General features: G+C 34.0%; 1 protein-coding gene across 6 annotated transcripts in view; it reads left to right on the top strand.

The window, feature by feature from the left end:
- MAST4 (microtubule associated serine/threonine kinase family member 4) overlaps positions 1 to 18393 on the top strand; it is an 802919-nt gene that overhangs the window by 662821 nt on the left and 121705 nt on the right. For all 6 annotated transcript variants that reach the window (XM_051991523.1, XM_051991531.1, XM_051991539.1 and 3 more), the window contains one exon: positions 2966 to 3054. In XM_051991523.1, the coding sequence (XP_051847483.1) occupies positions 2966 to 3054 (89 nt within the window). The remainder of the gene's footprint in view (positions 1 to 2965; positions 3055 to 18393) is intronic.

The raw sequence follows: 18393 nt of genomic DNA on the forward strand, positions 1-18393 counted from the left end.
CTACACTTATAATTAAGCATCAAGGGTCCAGTCTTATTTAACAACTTCATTAACAACCTTTGAAAGAGTAAATGTGATCTTAATTAAACTCACAAACAATACTAGGAGGTACTGAAAACTCTAAGAGGAACAATAAAATTAGGTAATGCTATCAAAAGAGGTTTTTAATTACATATGTGTGTGCATATACATTTTTATATAATATAAAGATATACACATAAAGGTACAGTGTCTATGTTTATGTAAACTACAAATGTCTAAAGCACATATTTCATTATCATAAAACATTTCTTCAAGTAGTACTGATCTGATAGCTTCTTGCACGTTAGTTGCTTATTCTTCCCTCATATGTAGTATATACATACTGAATGTGCATATACACATATATGTATGCCCATGTGATATGTATATTTGTAACATGTATAGCGATGTGTATATATTATGTGTGTGCATGTTGTGTATATACATATCTTATTGTACATATATATGTACGAGAAATTTGTTGTGATAATGAATATATATATATATTATGTATTAAAGACATTTCAGAATCATAGAATATCAAAGTTAGAAGAAATCTCAGAAACAGGCCAGTCCAACCTGCATATGAATAAGTATTTCCTGTCTTTAATATATGGTCATTTAATCTTTACGTAAAGAAGTACAGTTGCAGGGAACTTATAGTCTATCAAAGTCTTTGATATTTCTTGGTGTTGAGAAGTTTTTTCTTATATCAAAGCTAAAGCTGCCTTTTCATAAGGAAAGAAGGAAGGATAGGAAAAGAGGGAAGGAAGGAAAGAAGGAAAGACAGAAAGAGAACAGACACTTATTAAGTCCTTACTATATTCCAGGCATTATGTTGAGCAGTTTTTAAATATTATCCCAAATATTGCCTGATTTAATCTTAACAACTCTGAGAGATATGTAACAGATATTCTTATCCTTGTTTTCAGTTGAGGAAACTGAAGCAGACAGAAATTAAGTATCTTGCTCAGGCTCATGCAGCTTATTTTTTGTTTTTTACTTTTTTATTTTTTTATTTAAAACTTTTTATTTTCAAAACATATGTGTGGATAACTTTTCAATATTGACCCTTGCATAGCCTTGTGTTTCATATTTTCCTCTCCTTCTACCCACTCCCTTCCCTAGATGGCAAGCAATCCAATATATGTTATATATATTAAAATACATGTTCAATCCAATATCCATTAAATGTCTAAAATTGGTTTTGAATTCAGAGCTTCCTGACTTTAGGACTAGCTAGCACTCTTACCCACCACTAGCTGCCTCTTGAGTGAAGCAAGACAACTTAATCCCTTTTTCATAATAGAACCTTTTAAATACCTGAAAATAGCTATCATCCCTCCCCTTCCCCCCATGCCCACCTTTTCTTCTTCAGGCTAATCATTTCCAATTTCTCCAACCAATTAACAAACGGTTACACATTTGAAGTCTTTCACACCATCTTGTTTGTCTTCCTCTCAATATTCTCTGTTTCAAATAGGTAATACGACTGCAGTATACAGGAATGCCTGGACACTCAGTCTCTAAAACTTCCAAAGGTGAAATCAGGTGGTGACTCAACATAGATCTTAAAAACAACAAGAACAACAACAAACCAGTCCTTTTTTTTTTTTTTTTTTTTTTTCCATAAATCAGTCACAAGGCTAGCTGAGACTACTTTCAGAAGGCGGGAGTCTATGTCAATCAGTCAATCACTTAGTGATGGGGGGAGCCTCAGAGAAGTGACCTTCACTATAGGTGCTGTGAGCTAAATGAAACAGTTTTGTTATCCCTCATTATTCTATGCTCTCTTAATATAGAAATAACCTTTTAATTCTGTGAACAAGTTTCTTTCTTTCTTTTTTTTTTTTCTGCTTTTATCTACAAACAGGGGACCTGAGTTCTAACTACACTCTGTCTATGACTCAAGCAGATGCAAAAAAGTGAAAGTTGTTTTTGCCATCCATCATTTGGGTCATTCCTACCTTGGGGGGTAGAGGGGAGGGCTGGTGGGATCTACCTAGAGGCCAACCAGAATAGGCATTTCTACCTTTGTTCTATTACATATAAAACCAGAAGATACATTTATCTAACTCTTTTATCTGGGTGTTGAGGAAAATTGATGACATGGATTAAAATCAATAGGGCCCACATGTTTTATTTTGTTTTGTTTTGTTTTATTTTAAAGACCTTCTTTCTGATATTCTGATAAAAGTTTGAACTTACTATGGTGATATCTATCAATTAACTGAAAGGGAAGTACTATGAATTAAAATTCAGTATACAAGAATTTTTAAAAAGTGACAGATTACATATATCTTAGAAGACATCATCTGTTCTATTGACAAAAAGGCACAGATGTGAATTTTGTTTGAATAATTAGATTTTTAATTAGTGTATCACTGCAAGATTGATAAGTCATTGCTCTTCATTGCACATGATTTCATGTTAGAAATTATATGTAAACAAAGATGTTTTGTGATTGATTTGAAAACTAAATTTATTATCTGGATAGAATATGTCACATACTTTAAGAATAAAAACAATCACCTTTTTATTGTAGCTCCACTTATGATGAACACTATTAATGATGTTATAGTTTATTAATCAGTTTTATTTTCCAATGGACGAGATATAATTTGATTACACATATATAATCTATAACAAAATGATTGCCTTCTCAAGAAGGGAGAAAATTTGGAGCTCAAGATTTTTTAAAAGAATGTTAAAAAAATTTTGTTTATATATAATTGGGAGAAAAAAATAAATGAAGGCAAGATGTAATCACTCTGAAAATGTATCTGGTGATGTGTTTGGTTGGCAGCACTTCGTTAATAGCATAGGAAATAGCTTATGAGTCTTCTTTAAATCTGCTTATATATGTTAGAGAATAAATTTTTATTTTAAAGCGTGAATTTTTCCCTCCTTTCATTCTATTTCATTTCTTTACTTTTTCTTTCAGTTGCCGAACGAGTAACCGGAAAAGCTTAATAGGAAATGGTCAGTCACCAGCATTGCCTCGTCCACACTCCCCGCTATCTGCTCATGCAGGTAATTATACCATGCTTTATTTTGTGTTAGCTTTTTTGCTTCCTTTGGGGAAAAAAAAAGCAAAAACAAAATCCAATTTTTATAAGTTAATATGAGGATTCAGGTATAACTTTGTATCTGCTTTTCATAGTGGTTTTAATTGCTCCAAACCTTAACCTCCCTCTAAACTTTCTGAATTATCTCTAAAATGCTTGAGGAGTCTAGCCTCTTGGAAAAACAGCTTTCTTTTCTGGTGTGTGTAGGCCAATGAACAGTATTCTCCCTGTTTTTATGTTTTGACAAATAAAAAGTCAATTTAATTTCAGATGAGGCAGTATTAAAAGCTCCATATGTTTTTCAGATTATTTTAAACTTGCCCAAGCCTCTTGAAGAATGCTTTCCACATACTCTTTGGGGTGGTGTACAAAATTCCTCAGAAAATATTTCTTGTCTTGATCTCCAGACTTGAGAGTTATCTTTGTAGAAGGCTGAAATCTCATTTGATCAATAGGAGTTATTGTAGCTTGTCTGTTCTAGAAGGGTTCTTGAAAGAATTCTGAGATTCTTACTTATTGGTACTGACTATCGAAATAGTTGTGTTTGTTGTTTGTTTTTTACCCTATCTGTATTTTGTAGTAGTTGAAATCTCTTTTAAGGGAGGAAAGGAGATAATTCAGCTATAGCATATGGCTGACAGTGTTGGGTTGAGGATGTAGATAAAATCATGATACAAGAAAGATTAGTTGTCAAGGTCAATGTACTTGGTATTGAAAGTGAAATTGCCAGGCAGAGGCAATGTACAGCAAGCCATTGAATTTGTTGTATACTTGGAGGAAGAAGAAAACAGATTTGTTATATAGATTTGCACTTGCATGTCTAAATTCTCTTTATTCTGCTTTGTTCATGGAAATCTTCAACTTGTTTATTATTTGTTAAATTCATAATAAATAAAATTATTAAAATGGAAGTTGGTAAATTAACCAAGTTTAGGGAGATTAATGTGAAATTAAAATTAAAAGCTGAATTTCAGGAACTCATTGAGTCATAAAATTCTGATTTGGAAGGGATTTCAGCCATTTAGAACCTCCTCCTCCCCCTTCCCCCCCACATACACACACAAATTTCCATTGTACTTTTCTGACAAGTGGTCATCTAGCCTCTGCTGGAAGTCCAAAAAAGCCAAATCCATCACTTCTCAAGGCAACTTATTCAATTCTTAGACAATAAATCATGGGAAAAGTTCATTGAACTAGCAGTTTGCTATTTCCACTTTCTGCTGCCATACATAAATTTTTTTAGATTCCCTAGAATTTCCTTTACTAAGCAGTTTGTTTCCCTACCTTCTCCCAATCCATCATCCCCATCCATAGTAATATAAACTCTACACCATTCTGAACAATTTTCTAGGAAAAAAAATGAATAACCCAGTAGGATTAGAGCAACTATTGAAGTTAGGAAGACCTAAGTTCAAATTCAACTTTAGAACTTTACTAGTAGTATAAGCCTGAGCATATAACTTTTACCTGCCTTAATTTCCCTAACTGTAAAGTGGATAATAATAACTCATACCTCTCAGGGCTATTGAAAGGATTAAATGAGATAATGTTTGCAAATTGCATAGCATAGTGCCTAATACATAGCAGTTACTCAAAAAATGCCCATTTTCTTCCCTTTGTCCTGAAGATCCTATGAAAATGATCCTGTCATTTGTAATCTTCTATTTGTCTTCTGTGATTAAGAGAGATGACTGAAAAGTGCTCAATGGCAGGAGAATCTTTTGTGAATCTAGCTTTATTGCGAGATAAATACAGCTGCTCAAGAATATTCTAGCCACATAATTAACAAACTAACAGAATTGTGATGTTGCTCAAGTGATCAAACTTGGGTTCAGATCCCATCTCTGCCACATACCAGTTTTATGACCACAAGAAAATCACTACATTTCTCAGTCTTCCAAGTACCAGTCCTTTAAGACTACAAGGTATAGATCTGCACTGAGGAGTTAACAGACTTTAAAGCACATGGCAAACATTTTTCTAGTTGTGTCTACCCTTCCCTAAAAATAATTGAAGAAAGATGACTAAATTTGTTCCCTAAGAAAATCCTGTAGAATCTTAGAAATTACTGAGGCCAAACCCTTCATTTTTCAAATAATAATAATCCAAATTAACCTAATTATTTTAAGATCACAAAAGGTTTATCTTCACAATTTGTGAGGTCAGATAGAAAATATAAGGATTACCACTCCCATTGTACAGATGGAGAAACACTGGCCTGGAGTGGTCTGTGACATGCCTAAGGTTACATAGGTAGGCGGGAAATAGAAGTCCTTGCCTTCTATTATTAGCCTACTGGTGTTTCCACTCTACCATGTGATGCCTACCACAGTTAATATAAATTGTATTCCCATTAAGTGGGAAAGAGAATAAATTATATTTTTATAGACCAGTTTCTAGTATATATCTATATTGACTTAGAGAATAATTCTCAGTGAGAAAATTCTCCACTAATTGACGTTAACAAGTATTCTAGAATTTGTGATCTTAACCAAGTTGACCAAGGTATTGAGAGTATAAATGAATAGTCCAGAGTGACACAGTCAATATTTATCCAAGTTGGAATTTGAACTCAAGTTTTTCTTACTCACAGATCTGCTCACTATTTACGGTGCTTTGTCTCCAACCAGACTGGAAAATTTAAGCACAGAAAATGATTGATTTAATCTTTTGTTTTTGTTTTGATAATTGTACAAGGCTGGGACTGAACAAAGCAAAAGGAATGAATCAAGGTCCAAGTATCAGCTCTAGGATGACAGTCTTAGAGTGACACATTGTTATCTGCCCATATCTGTGCAGCTGAACATGAGCTAATTTTTTCCTATTTTATAATCTTAGGGTTCTTGATCGTTAAGTGATATGTTATTCTTTTGAGATAATGTCTCCCAAGCTTATGTCCCCATCACCAGTCTTTTAACACATCTTATTTTATTTTAATTTAATTTATTTTATTTTATTTTAATTATATCAACAAGAGGAAGAATGAAGATCTATGACTTCACTAATACCTTTATTTCTGTGTTTGCTTTATGGGATCCAAAGACTCAGCACAATCCTTTCTCCTCCCCTATGTTGTTATACTTCATTATTCACATTTATCAGAGAAAGAGAAGAACTTGTCTTTCTGATCCCGAGATTTACTTTGTTTTTGTAATACATTTTATAGTTTTGTTGTATTTTTGTGTGATGGGAACAAAGAAATGATTATAACCTCAGAAACAGGTGGGAAATCTGGCAGTCTTTTTGTGGGGGAAATATAGCAGTGTTACAGAAATAAATCTGAAGGAAGGGGAGCCTTTCTGATGAATCTTTTGACAAGTAGAGCAAACTCAGTCATTTAAGCAATTAATTAAGATTTATTCAAGCTGCTCCTCTTTCCTCTCATTTTTTTTTGTTGTTGTTGTTGATTACCTGTTGTTATTGACCAGTTTCTAAATCTTTCCTTCAAAATGTAGAATAGGGCAAAGGAGAATGGGTAAAATTAAAAAAAATATATTCTTTTGGCTCTTTGCTTGCTTTTAGCTCAGGTTTGGATGTTGCTTAAATAGAATGTTGGGACAAAGTTTTTGTTTTATGTGTCAATCGTTTTTGCCCACATTTTTAGACCATTTTCTGAAGCCAGAAAGGTTGAATAAATTCAGGATGGAAAGAGAATGAATTTTCCCTTCTTTTGAAAAGTAGCAGTATATCATTATTACTTTAGCTTAGGTCAAACTTCAACACTTTCTCATGGTAATCTAAGCCAAGCACTTCAAGATGTTATGTGTCTATATACAAATATGGACAAACATATGTATATGTTTGAAATACATGTCTCTCTCAATCAGAATAATAAAAGGGGATGCTGTAGCATAATGATTTTTTCAAACAAGGAAAGTTCACAAATGTAAGTTAGCTATGAACTAGCAATTAAGTGGGTTGAAGAAAACAAATTCCTTAAGGAATCTACTGCCTCATATATTATTTTATATTATTTTAAATTCCAAAGCCAAATAAAACTGTTGTGGGGGAAAATGAAAAAAAACAAATAAAAAAATAGGATGACAATTTTCCCTTTGGGAATTTCCTTCAGAGCTATTTTATGAACCACATATTCAATTAAGATGCATTTGTTAAGTACCTAAAATGTGCTGTAAGAAATCCAGTCTTTGTTATATAATAGTCACATAATACTTTTTGTACCTCAAAAGTATTTATCCAGCTTAATCTTGAATATGAATGAAATTTTTCTGTTTATAAATTTCAATTTCATCCTCTGAGATTAAAGATTCACTATCATTAAATATATTTATATATTCATAATAACATATTAATATCATTAAATATATTCAGGGATCACATGTAGATTCTCTATTAAATAGTTGTTGTTTAGTTATTTCAGATATGCCCAACTTTTCCTGACCTCATTTGGGGTTTTCTTTGCAAAGATACTATACTATTTTGCCATTGCCTTCTTCATGTCATTATACAGATGAAGAAACTGAGGTAAACAGGGTTAAGTGACCTTCCCAGAGTCATACAACTAATAGCTATTTGAGGTCAGATTTGAACTCAAAAAGATGAGTCCTTCTGCCTAATACTTTGTGCATTATGGTGCTACCTAGCTCCCTCTCTAAAGAGCAGAAACAAATATTTTCAGGAATGGCAACATCATTGAAATTTATTTATACATCCTTCCAAAGCAACTTGTAAAAGGCAAACATTCCTTTGAATATGTTCTTATATGCCTGTTTTATCTTATGTGCCTTATCTTTTTGACTAGATCTTAAGCTCCCAAATATTTGTTTACTAGGAGGAGAAATCTAATGAGCCTGATAGCTATCATTTTAAGGTTTACTAAGTGCTTCACAAATTTTCTCATTTGATCTTAACAATAATCCTGGGAAGGAGGTGTTGTCCCCATTTTACAGATGAAGAAACTGAGACACAGAGAGGTAAAATCATTTCCCCAGCAGTATTATGATCATTTGCAACACAATTATTTATCATCACAGGCCAAATTTTGCTACATTCTCTACCACTTGTCACCCAGGAGAGAAAAGTGAATGAACATAAAAAGCTCTAAATCTAAATATTACTTAAAATGATGAGCATGTGTTTTGTTCTCTGTATTTTGAAAATGCCTTTATGTTTGGAAGTATTAAATTTTGGACCAATAAAATATTTGTTTAACCCAAGTTATATAGTCTTTGTGAGAATGATCACACTTTATCTAGAGATAATTTGCCAAGTGCCCAAGCAATCTAGAATATAATGAAGAACCAAGAAATAGTAATATTAAAGAAAAAGACAGGTACAAAAAAGGGAGGGGAAGCTAGATAGCACAGTAGATAGAACACCAGCCCTGTAATCCTTTGAGTTCAAATACAGCCTCAGACACTTATTAGCTGTGTGACCTTGAGCAAGTCACTTAACCCTGATTACTTTGAGAGAAAAAAGGCAAGCATAACAGATGTCACAAAGTCTGCATTCAAAAGTTAGTGCACTTTATTTAGGATTGTTCCTCACTCAGTCTGTCCATTTGCCATTACTAGGTCTTAGATAGCAGTGAGATGGGTCACATTAGAGATTCCTGAATCTAAACAATTGGATTATTAAGGGTGGAGCAGGTAATATAGAAAGAGATCTTTAGGAAACGAAGCTGGCAAATTGGCTAACAAGAATAAGACTCCAAAAATATCTAAAGAAGCTAGAGAGAAAGGCTAGATCAAATAAGATAAAATGTAACAGGAATACATGTAAAGGCCTGCATTTGTTCTAGTTAGTAGTTCACAGGAAAAAGATCTGGGGAAGAAGAGCTTAATGAATCTCCAAGTGTGCATAAATGAATAGTGTAACATGGTAGCCAAAAAAAACTCAAACAAACAAAATATTATTGAAATTTTTGTATAAAGAAAAGAATAAATTTAGAATGCCAAAGATAATCCCCTAATATGCTACTCTGGTGTTGGATTCAGTGCTGTAGTTATGTCCTACATTGGATACTTCTAAACTGGATCTGAGCCAGAAGAGGCCAAAGAGACAGATTTGATGCTATGTCATATGAAGACCTGTTGAAAGAACTGAGATGTTTGGCCTGGAAAAGAAAAGAATGAAAAAAAGAGACAAGTATTTGCAATGTTGTTTTACTACAGAGGAGGTTTAAGTTTGCTCTTTATCCTGGAGGGCAGAAGTGGGACATATGGATGGATGGATGGAATGAAGTGACAGAAAAGCAGCTTTTAGCTTAATGTCAAAAAAAAAAAAAAAAAAAAAAAAACTTTGTAATGCTTAGAGTTACCCCAAAATGGAAGGCCGAAAGAGTGAATTTCTCATTATAGAAGATCCCTAAGCAGTCCTTAAGCTTTTTCCTCTCATGACCCCTTTTCTCCCAAGAAATTTTATAAAATAGGTTTACAAATCAAACATTATTTGATTATAAATCATAATTTTGCAATCTCTACATTTAATTATGAGACCCCAAGTAGGGTCACAATCCCACAGTTTAAAAAGCTTTACTTTAGATGACCCTTTAGGGTTTTTTCCAACACTGGGAGTCTCTGATTCCATGGTTCCCACAATGGCTCAGAAGTAAAAGTCAAGGCATGAGTGGAAAATAATTTGACAATAGGTAGAAATCCAGTGAGAGATTTAGGGATTGTCAGACCATTGTGTGACATGAATTCCAAGGACAGAAAAAAATAGGATCTGTCAATTAGCACATAAGCAGTGAAAACAGGCAGTCAATATCAGAGAGGCTGGTGAAATTTAGAGAGGTCTTTAGTCCTTAGAGGGTCCCATAAAGGATAAGTTACTGATGATATGGACAAAGTAGGGAGTAGGATGTAGAAAGCAACAGTTAAACATTTGCAGGGATTGTAGAGTATAAGATGAAGGCTTGGTCTTAGATAACACAAATCCAGTTATAAGAATCAAAATGAAAGATTTGAATAGGGGGACATATTGCTTAGCAGTGAATATGGGGTCTTGGAGGGATCTATGGGATCAAGGATTCAGGTCAATTATTATAATCTTTTTCCTTGAAGGCAAAGCTCCAATACCTTTATTATCTGATTTTTTCACCTGTTAGTGGAACTGCAACAACCAATTAAAGAGGGTGAGAACAAGGCTGAAAGCAAACCCACAGCAACGAGTAAGATGTGGACAGTAATAGTCTCCTTAGTAAGGAAGGAAACAGGGAAAAAAAAAAAAACAGCTAAGAAAAATAGAAATAAAAATTCAAAAAGCATAACAGTCTAAGGCCACTTATTTTCAGGGTAAGTAAACAGTTATCTGGAAAATCCACTTATGTTCAACACTTTATTCTCTAGTAGTGCTATAAATAGATTAAAGGGGGCTTAGGAGAAATTCATGGATGGAGATCCATAATGTGTTATTAAGGGAAACTAGGATGTCAAGGGAATCCATTTTTCCCTCAGGGAAAATACTAGGCTTAGTGGATTGTGGTTCTTATTGCATGTAGCATATTCTGTTCCTCTGAACAACAGTAACAAAACTTTCTATGCTTTTAAATAGGGAAGAGATTCCTAACAGATGCTGTCACTTGCCAGTGTTGATCCTAGGAGTTTGTGTAAAGGCTTAAGAGCATCAGCTCTTCCAGAATGGCATTCGCGTTCGTTGGTTCGTGTTCTCTCTCTCCCCCCCTTCTCTCTCTCTCTCTCTCTCTCTCTCTTTCTCTCTCTCTCTTCACTGAATAAATCCATACAGAATTTGTTCTTCAATTCCATGACTGAAATGCTGTCTATACTCATCTCTATAGACTTCCTTCAAATTTCAGCTAAAATGCTACTTTCTACAGAAAGCCTTTCTTGACTCACCTCCCCTGCCCCACCTCTTTTAATTCTGGTGTTTTCTCTCTGTTGATTATTTCCAAGTTTTCCTGCCTGTGGCTTGTTTGTATATGATGATTTGCATATTGTCTCCCTGATTAGTCTGTGAACTCCTTGAAAAACGGGACTTTCTTTTGTCTTTCTCTGTATCCCAGCATAATGCCTGACACATAGTAGGCACATTTTAAGACATGTTTATTAAGATAAATGCTGAGTGAATGACTAATGGGAAGAAATCAGGAAGTACAATGCTATGTATTAAAAATTGGAAAGGTAGCTTGTGGTGCTACCTTGGGACTTACTCAGTCTGGATCATCCTCGGGTGAAATGTGAAAAGCAGTGGCGTAGAATGAATTTTTATCAATTCTCCAAATATTAAATTCATACTAGGTACAAAGCCTCAAGCTAGGCATTTAGAATAAAAAGACAAAGGTAAATAAGACTTCTTGCTCCCAAAGATTTTGCATTCTACTTGGGGGAGGGGTACAATGAAGAAACAGATAAAGGGATGAATGACAATTTGAGAATGGAAAACATTAATAAGTAGGATCTGGAGAAGTTTTATTGGACAGCCTAGATTTCCTTAATGAAGGCACCTAAACTGAGCTTTAAGAAAAACTACATACATTCCCATAGGCAGAGATCAGAAGCAGTATATTCTCATCATGGGGAACAGTCTGGACAAAGGTAGGAGGATTTGTAATCAGCACTTGATTTTGATTCAGAGATTCAAGATCCCACTTTTTACTTTTTATCTTGAGATTAAGAATGTCTGATTCAAGTATCATTGATATATTCCCTAGTTCCTCTCCATGTAATGCTTTGTACGGAGGAAGTTTTCTTTCAGCACTTTTGTCATATTCTGGGTGGGGTCATTGTTTTGACAGTGAACAAGCTCATGAGTACCATGCATTATCTTAAATATTTCTTAAATGTTTGCCAATCTGCTTCACATTCTCTCCAAAACATCAATGGTTAGTCAAGTGTTTAAGGAATTTTAGGAAGAAAAAGTCAAGTCTCTTCATGAATAACTAAGTACCAAAATAGCTACTTTACCAAGTTTGTGGGGGAGTTTTTTTTCCTCTCTCCAAACATTTCCTATGTGAGTAAAATTTAATGTGTGACCTAAGATTGGTGGAAAATCGCTTTACCTGTAAATACTAGTTTTATATTGAAGATAGTTTTCAATAGTAAATATGTATGAGTCTTGGCAATCAGCTAATTAAACTATAATATACATTCTTTGTCTTAATGAGATAAAAACTAGAGATCGTTTCTCATATAATAGTTGTCTTTTTCTCCCAAAGACCTTAGAGTGCCTAACTAAAATTCTACAATTTTGATAGAGCATTGACTAGACTATGAATGGCTATCACATGAGTCTTTTTTGAAAATGTTAAATAGTAACAGTAGTTATATTATACCTTCATAACAAGGATCTAAGTTCAGATCCTGACTCTACTTATTAGTTGTACAGTACCTGGCACATAGTCCTTGATATGTGTTTATTGATTGATTTATTGAGCTGGTACAAATCACATAGTGTCTGACTCTCAGTTTCTCAAATATAAAATTGAGATTAGACTAGATCAGGGCTTCTTAAGCTTTTCCCACTAGCCATCCTATTGTTTAAGAAATTTTTATGAAACCCTAGGTATAAAGATATATAAAAGAAATATATATAACAAACATTTCCTAATAATAACCATAATTTCATGTTCCTCATATTGTTATATGATCCCATATGAGGTCACAATCCACAGTTTAAGAAGCTTTGGACGAGATGACATCAAAACTCTTCTGTCTCTGAATATTTGATACACTGATTCTCTGATATGCCTGTGAGGTTGATCCTAGATAAAGATTGTTTTTTTCTTTTTTTAAATTAGAAGATCACAGGAACCAAGAGAAGTTAATTTATATATTCTGTAAATAAATATATTACTGTAAATAAATCATTAACCTACAATCCAAATCTAACTTTCTACTTTCCTCTTAAAGGTCATCTTTTCCCTATAATGACCCCTAATTCTTATTTCATAGGGAGCTGAGATGTGATCATGCTATTATTATCTCCAAACAATAGGTTGACCATGATGTAATCCAATTTAGTAAACTCAATTTTGGGAAAAAAAAAAAGCCATGTTATTTCTAGAATAATGAATGAGAGCCTCTGGTTTTTGCTTTTTTTTTTTTTTCCTTTGTCATTAGCTAAATAACTTAACCACATAGTTAGTCCTCTATTTGTTGGATAGTTTAGCAGGTCTTGGATGTTTGAAGCTATGTGGCATAATAGAGCGAACAATGAGTTTGAAGTCAGGAGAAACTTGAGCTCACTCCCCACCTCCAGTAGGGAAATCATGGGCAGCATGACCTTGGATAGGTCATTTAATCTCTCTGAAAATTAGTTGTGCTATCTGTAAAATAAAGATAATTCCTGCCATTCCCATCTTCCCAGAGTATTTTGAGGATCAGATGAGAAAATGTGTGTAAGCTTTAAAGTGCTCCCTAAGCACTATTTTTCTTAATATGGGATCTCATTTTGACCTCAGAACATTGTGTACTTTCTGAGAGGCCACATACTACATCTGCATGTCTATACTGTAACTAAATTGTACTCTCCATACATTTCATAATCATTGTTTCATAACACATACTCATGCATTTCATAAGTATTTGCTCAGAACTAAGGATAAACCTCAATTTTCCCATTCTCTATGTCATCCACAATTTTTTGTTTGTTTTTACTTTCTAAAAATTCTCTATGTCTATAATGGGTGCATTCAGTATATATACTATTAAATAATGCATATGCTACATAATAGGGATATACCCTTGTTCAAGGCTGTTAAAACCTCATTATCAGAGTGTATACTCTGTTTGGGTATCCCTGTATACTTCTTAACAATGGAAGAAATGTCAGGGAAATGTCACCCTCTGGCAAAAAAAATCAGCATGCACTACATGACATTAGCTCATTGATGAGAAAGGGTATCTCTCTTATCTAACCAAGGAAAGAGACTGACCAGGAATTCTTCCCCATATCTCACTGATTAGCTTGTCTCTGGAGATAATTATTTTGAATATTTCTGCTGTATAGAAAGTTGCAGCTTACTCAACTATATTAAATATGTTCAGAGTAATGTTGTGATAATGAATTAGGAGGGGAGGGGGGGTTCACTTACATGAAAATCTTATCACACAACCTCCAAATAGAATCTCATATAAGGAGGATATTTATTTTAACACTAGTATCATAGGAGCAATGGTTAGCTTCCCAGATTCTATTCTACCTAAGACAATTTAACCCTTGTTCTAATGCCATGCTTCATAATTGTCTGTTTTTACTTTAAAATTCTGGCACATCTCCCCCTTTTTGTCTAAGAAAAAGAATCAGTAGATTCCTGTTTAAATAGTTGGTGCCTTTGCTGTATTGTAACATCACCAATTGGGAATGTACACTAATATTATCAGAGTTGACTCCATGTTTTCTTCAACATTTATTAAGCCTTTGTTCTGTGTAAGGTGCTGTGCTAGGTCCTGGAGATACAAAGAACTAAAAAGTCCTTGAACTTAAGGAACTTACTTATCAAGAGAATTCTTCACCTACAGGAATAAATAGATGGGAATTATGTATAAAGGAGTTTTAGTACTGAGCAATTTTAACTGGGAGTGAGAATGGATTGAACTAGAGACCTCTTTTAAGGAGCAGAACTTGGAAAGACATAAAAGGCAGAAGAAAGGGGGGAGTACATTCTAGACATCAGGAAACATCTATGTAAAAAACACATGTGGGGCATGGAATGTCATGGGCAGCAAATACCAACTAGCTGGGTTAGTGAGAACAGACTATGTAAAAGAAATTGGCAGTGTGACTTAGGATTGGAAAAACTGGAGGCATCCCAATACTAGAGGACTTTGGGAGCCACTGAAGGTTTTGAGAAGGGGAATAAGTATTGTGATCAGACCTGTATTATGGGAATATCAATTTGATGGCTATGGGAAAGATGAATTGAAGAAGAGGAAAAACTAGAAGGAGGAAGAGGAAACTAGGAGGCTTTTGCTGTTGTAGTGAGGAAGAATAAATAGGGATGAATATGAAAGGTGATGATCAGATCTTCAAGACTTGGTAATCAATTAGATATGATTGTGAAAGAAAGAAAAGAGTCAAAGGTATTTCCATTGTTTTGAACCTTGGTGACCAGTAGAAGGCTGATGTCAAGAGAAAATAGCAAATTTGGGAGAATGGGTGATTTTGGAAAAAACAATAATTTACAACTAAAGCTTTCATACTATGAAGGTTTGTGTGTCTACCACACTGCCATAGAGTTAGGTCTTTTAGAAAACAAAATGTTTGCCTATTATGTCTTCAATACTAGTGGAGTGTGGAATTAATATTTCTTACCTCTTCTATCTCCTCTTTCCTGCCCACTCTCCAATATATAGAAATTGGTCTGAATAGTTTTTGTTACTTTTTTTCCTTTTCCTCTCTCCAGCTTTGTTACATAGATACTGAATGATCCATTTCCTATACATCTGTAAATTCTTAAAATGCTTAACTGTCTTTTTTGCTTAATGAGTTGTCTTTGTCATTCTTTTTTGTGTGATAATTAACTTTCTGTTATCATTATTAAAGTATTTTTATCTTTCTTTCACTCTGGCCTTCTTTCCTCCTTCTTTCCTTTCTCCCACTGTTCCTCCCTTCTCTTTTTCTCTTTTCCCCCCTTTTTTTCTTGCTCCTTATACCTCTTTATCTCTTTCTTTCCTCTTCCCTTCTTTCCTGTCTTTTTTCATCCTTCCTTCCTTATTTCCCTCCTTCTTTCCATCACTTCCCTCCCCTTTCCTTCCCTTGTTCTTTCCCTCCTTCTCTCTCTTGCTCCCCACCTCCTCTCCTCTCCTTCCTTATTTTCAAAGTTCTTCACTTGACTCCCAGTTCTTTGTTCTTTGTGATTTTTATCTTTGAACAATTCACTTCTTTTCTCTGGGCCTATTCATCCATTTTGTAAATTGAAAAGATTAGATTAAATGAGCTCTAAGGCCTCCTCCTGGTCTTAATCCAAGGATCCTGTAAAACCCATAGTCAATCCTACTGGTTATCTTCACTGGGATTATGCGACTTCAGAAATAAATCTTTTTTGAGCCATAGATTTATTAATATTTCTAATGAGACTGAAGAGTGTGTGACATGGGAAATGTGGCACTATATGGTAAAAATATTAATAGGTAAATCTTCAAATGACCAGACTAAAGAAAATTAGATTTTTGTAGATTTTTTATATCTACAATTAGCAAATACACACAATCCTTGCCCACAAATGAAAGATAAATTTACTTTGAGCTTTTACTAAATCTAATCATACTGATTTTCTTATATTAGAAATCTGGTTTTGCCCTGCTTGTATCACCACACAAATACTGTGGACCAATGATATATTTGTCTTAAGTACTTTTGAGCCATCAACCCTAATCTGTAAGTCTAAAAAAAAAAAAAACAAACAAACCCTAAAACCTATACCTATTCACTTTGTTCTTTTCATTATCAATCTGGAGACCTCTCAGAATTCCACTTCAGAAGTTTTTCTTCTAAGGATTGTTGTTGTTGTTTTTTTTTTTTTTAATAGCTTTTTATTTACAAGTTATATGCATGGGTAATTTTACAGCATTGACAATTGCCAAACCTTTTGTTCCAATTTTTCCCCTCCTTCTCCCCATCCCTTCTCCCCAATGTCAGGTTGACCAATACATGTTAAGTATATTAAAGTATAAATTAAATACAATATAAGCATATATGTTTTAACAGTTATTTTGCTGTACAAAAAGAATTGGAGTTTGAAATAGTGTACAATTAGCCTGTGAAGGAAATCAAAAATGCAGGCGGACAAAGATATAGGGATCGGGAATTCTATGTAATGGTTCATAGTCATCTCCCAGAGTTCTTTCACTGGGTATAGCTGGTTAAATTCATTATTTCTCCATTGGAGCTGATTTAGTTCATCTCATTGCTGGAGATGGCCACGTCCATCAGAATTGATCATCATATAGTATTGTTGTTGAAGTATATAATGATCTCCTGGTTCTGCTCATTTCACTCAACATCAGTTCATGTAAATCTCTCGAGGCCTTTCCAAAATCCTCCTGCTGGTCATTTCTTATAGAACAATAATATTCTATAACACTCACATACCACATTTTATTTAGCCATTCTCCAATTGATGGGCATCCACTCAGTTTCCAGTTTCTGGACACTACAAAGAGGGCTGTCACAAACATTTGTGCACATACAGATCCCTTTCCCTTCTTTAAGATTTCTTTGGGATATAAGCCCAGTAGAAACACTGCTGGATCAAAGGATATGCACAGTTTGATAACTTTTTGAGCATAGTTCCAAATTGCTCTCCAGAATGGTTGGATGTATCCACAATTCCACCAACAATGTATTAGTGTCCCTGTTTTCCCACATCTCCAACATTCCACATTATCTTTCCCTATCATTCTAGCCAATCTGAATATAGTGTATAGTGTATAGTGGTATCTCAGAGTTGTCTTAATTTGCATTTCTCTGATTAATAATGACTTGGAGCATCTTTTCAAATGGCTAGAAATAATTTCAATTTCTTCATCTGAGAATTATCTGTTCAAATCCTTTGACCATTTGTCAATTGGAGAATGGGTTGATTTCTTATAAAGTAGAGTCAATTCTCTATATATTTTGGAAATGAGGCCTTTATCATAACCTTTGACTGTAAAAATGTTTTCCCAGTTTATTGTTTCCCTTCTAATCTTGTCTGCATTAGTTTTGTTTGTACAAAAATTTTTCAATTAAATATAATCAAACTTTTCTATTTTATAGTCAATAATGATCTAGTTCTTCTTTGGTCATAAATTCTTTCCTCTTCCACAGGTCTGAGAGATAAACTATCCTATGCTCTTCCAATTTATTTATAATCTCATTCTTTATGCCTAGGTCATGAACCCATTTGGACCTTATCTTGGTGTACGGTGTTAAGTGTGGGTTAATACCTAGTTTTTGCCATATTAATTTCCAATTTTCCCAGCAATTTTTGTCAAATAGTGAGTTCTTATCCCCAAAACTGGGGTCTTTGGGTTTGTCAAACACTAGATTATTAAAGTTATTGGCTGTTTTGTCCTTTGAACCTAACCTATTTCATTGATCAACTAGTCAATTTCTTAGCCAATACCAAATGGTTTTGGTAACCGCTGCTTTATAATATAATTTTAGATCTGGTACAGCTAGGCCACATTCATTTGATTTTTTTTTCATGAATTCCTTTGAAATTCTTGATCTTTTGTTTTTCCATATGAACTTTATTATTTTTTCTAGGTCATTAAAATAGTTTTTTGGGAGTCTGATTGGTATAGTGCTAAATAAATAGATTAGTTTAGGTAGTATTGTCATCTTTACGCCCTATCCAAGAGCATTTAATATTTTTCCAGTTGGTTAGATCAGACTTAAT

This window comes from Antechinus flavipes, chromosome 1, assembly GCF_016432865.1.
Source record: "Antechinus flavipes isolate AdamAnt ecotype Samford, QLD, Australia chromosome 1, AdamAnt_v2, whole genome shotgun sequence".
Classification (NCBI taxonomy): Eukaryota; Metazoa; Chordata; class Mammalia; order Dasyuromorphia; family Dasyuridae; genus Antechinus; species Antechinus flavipes.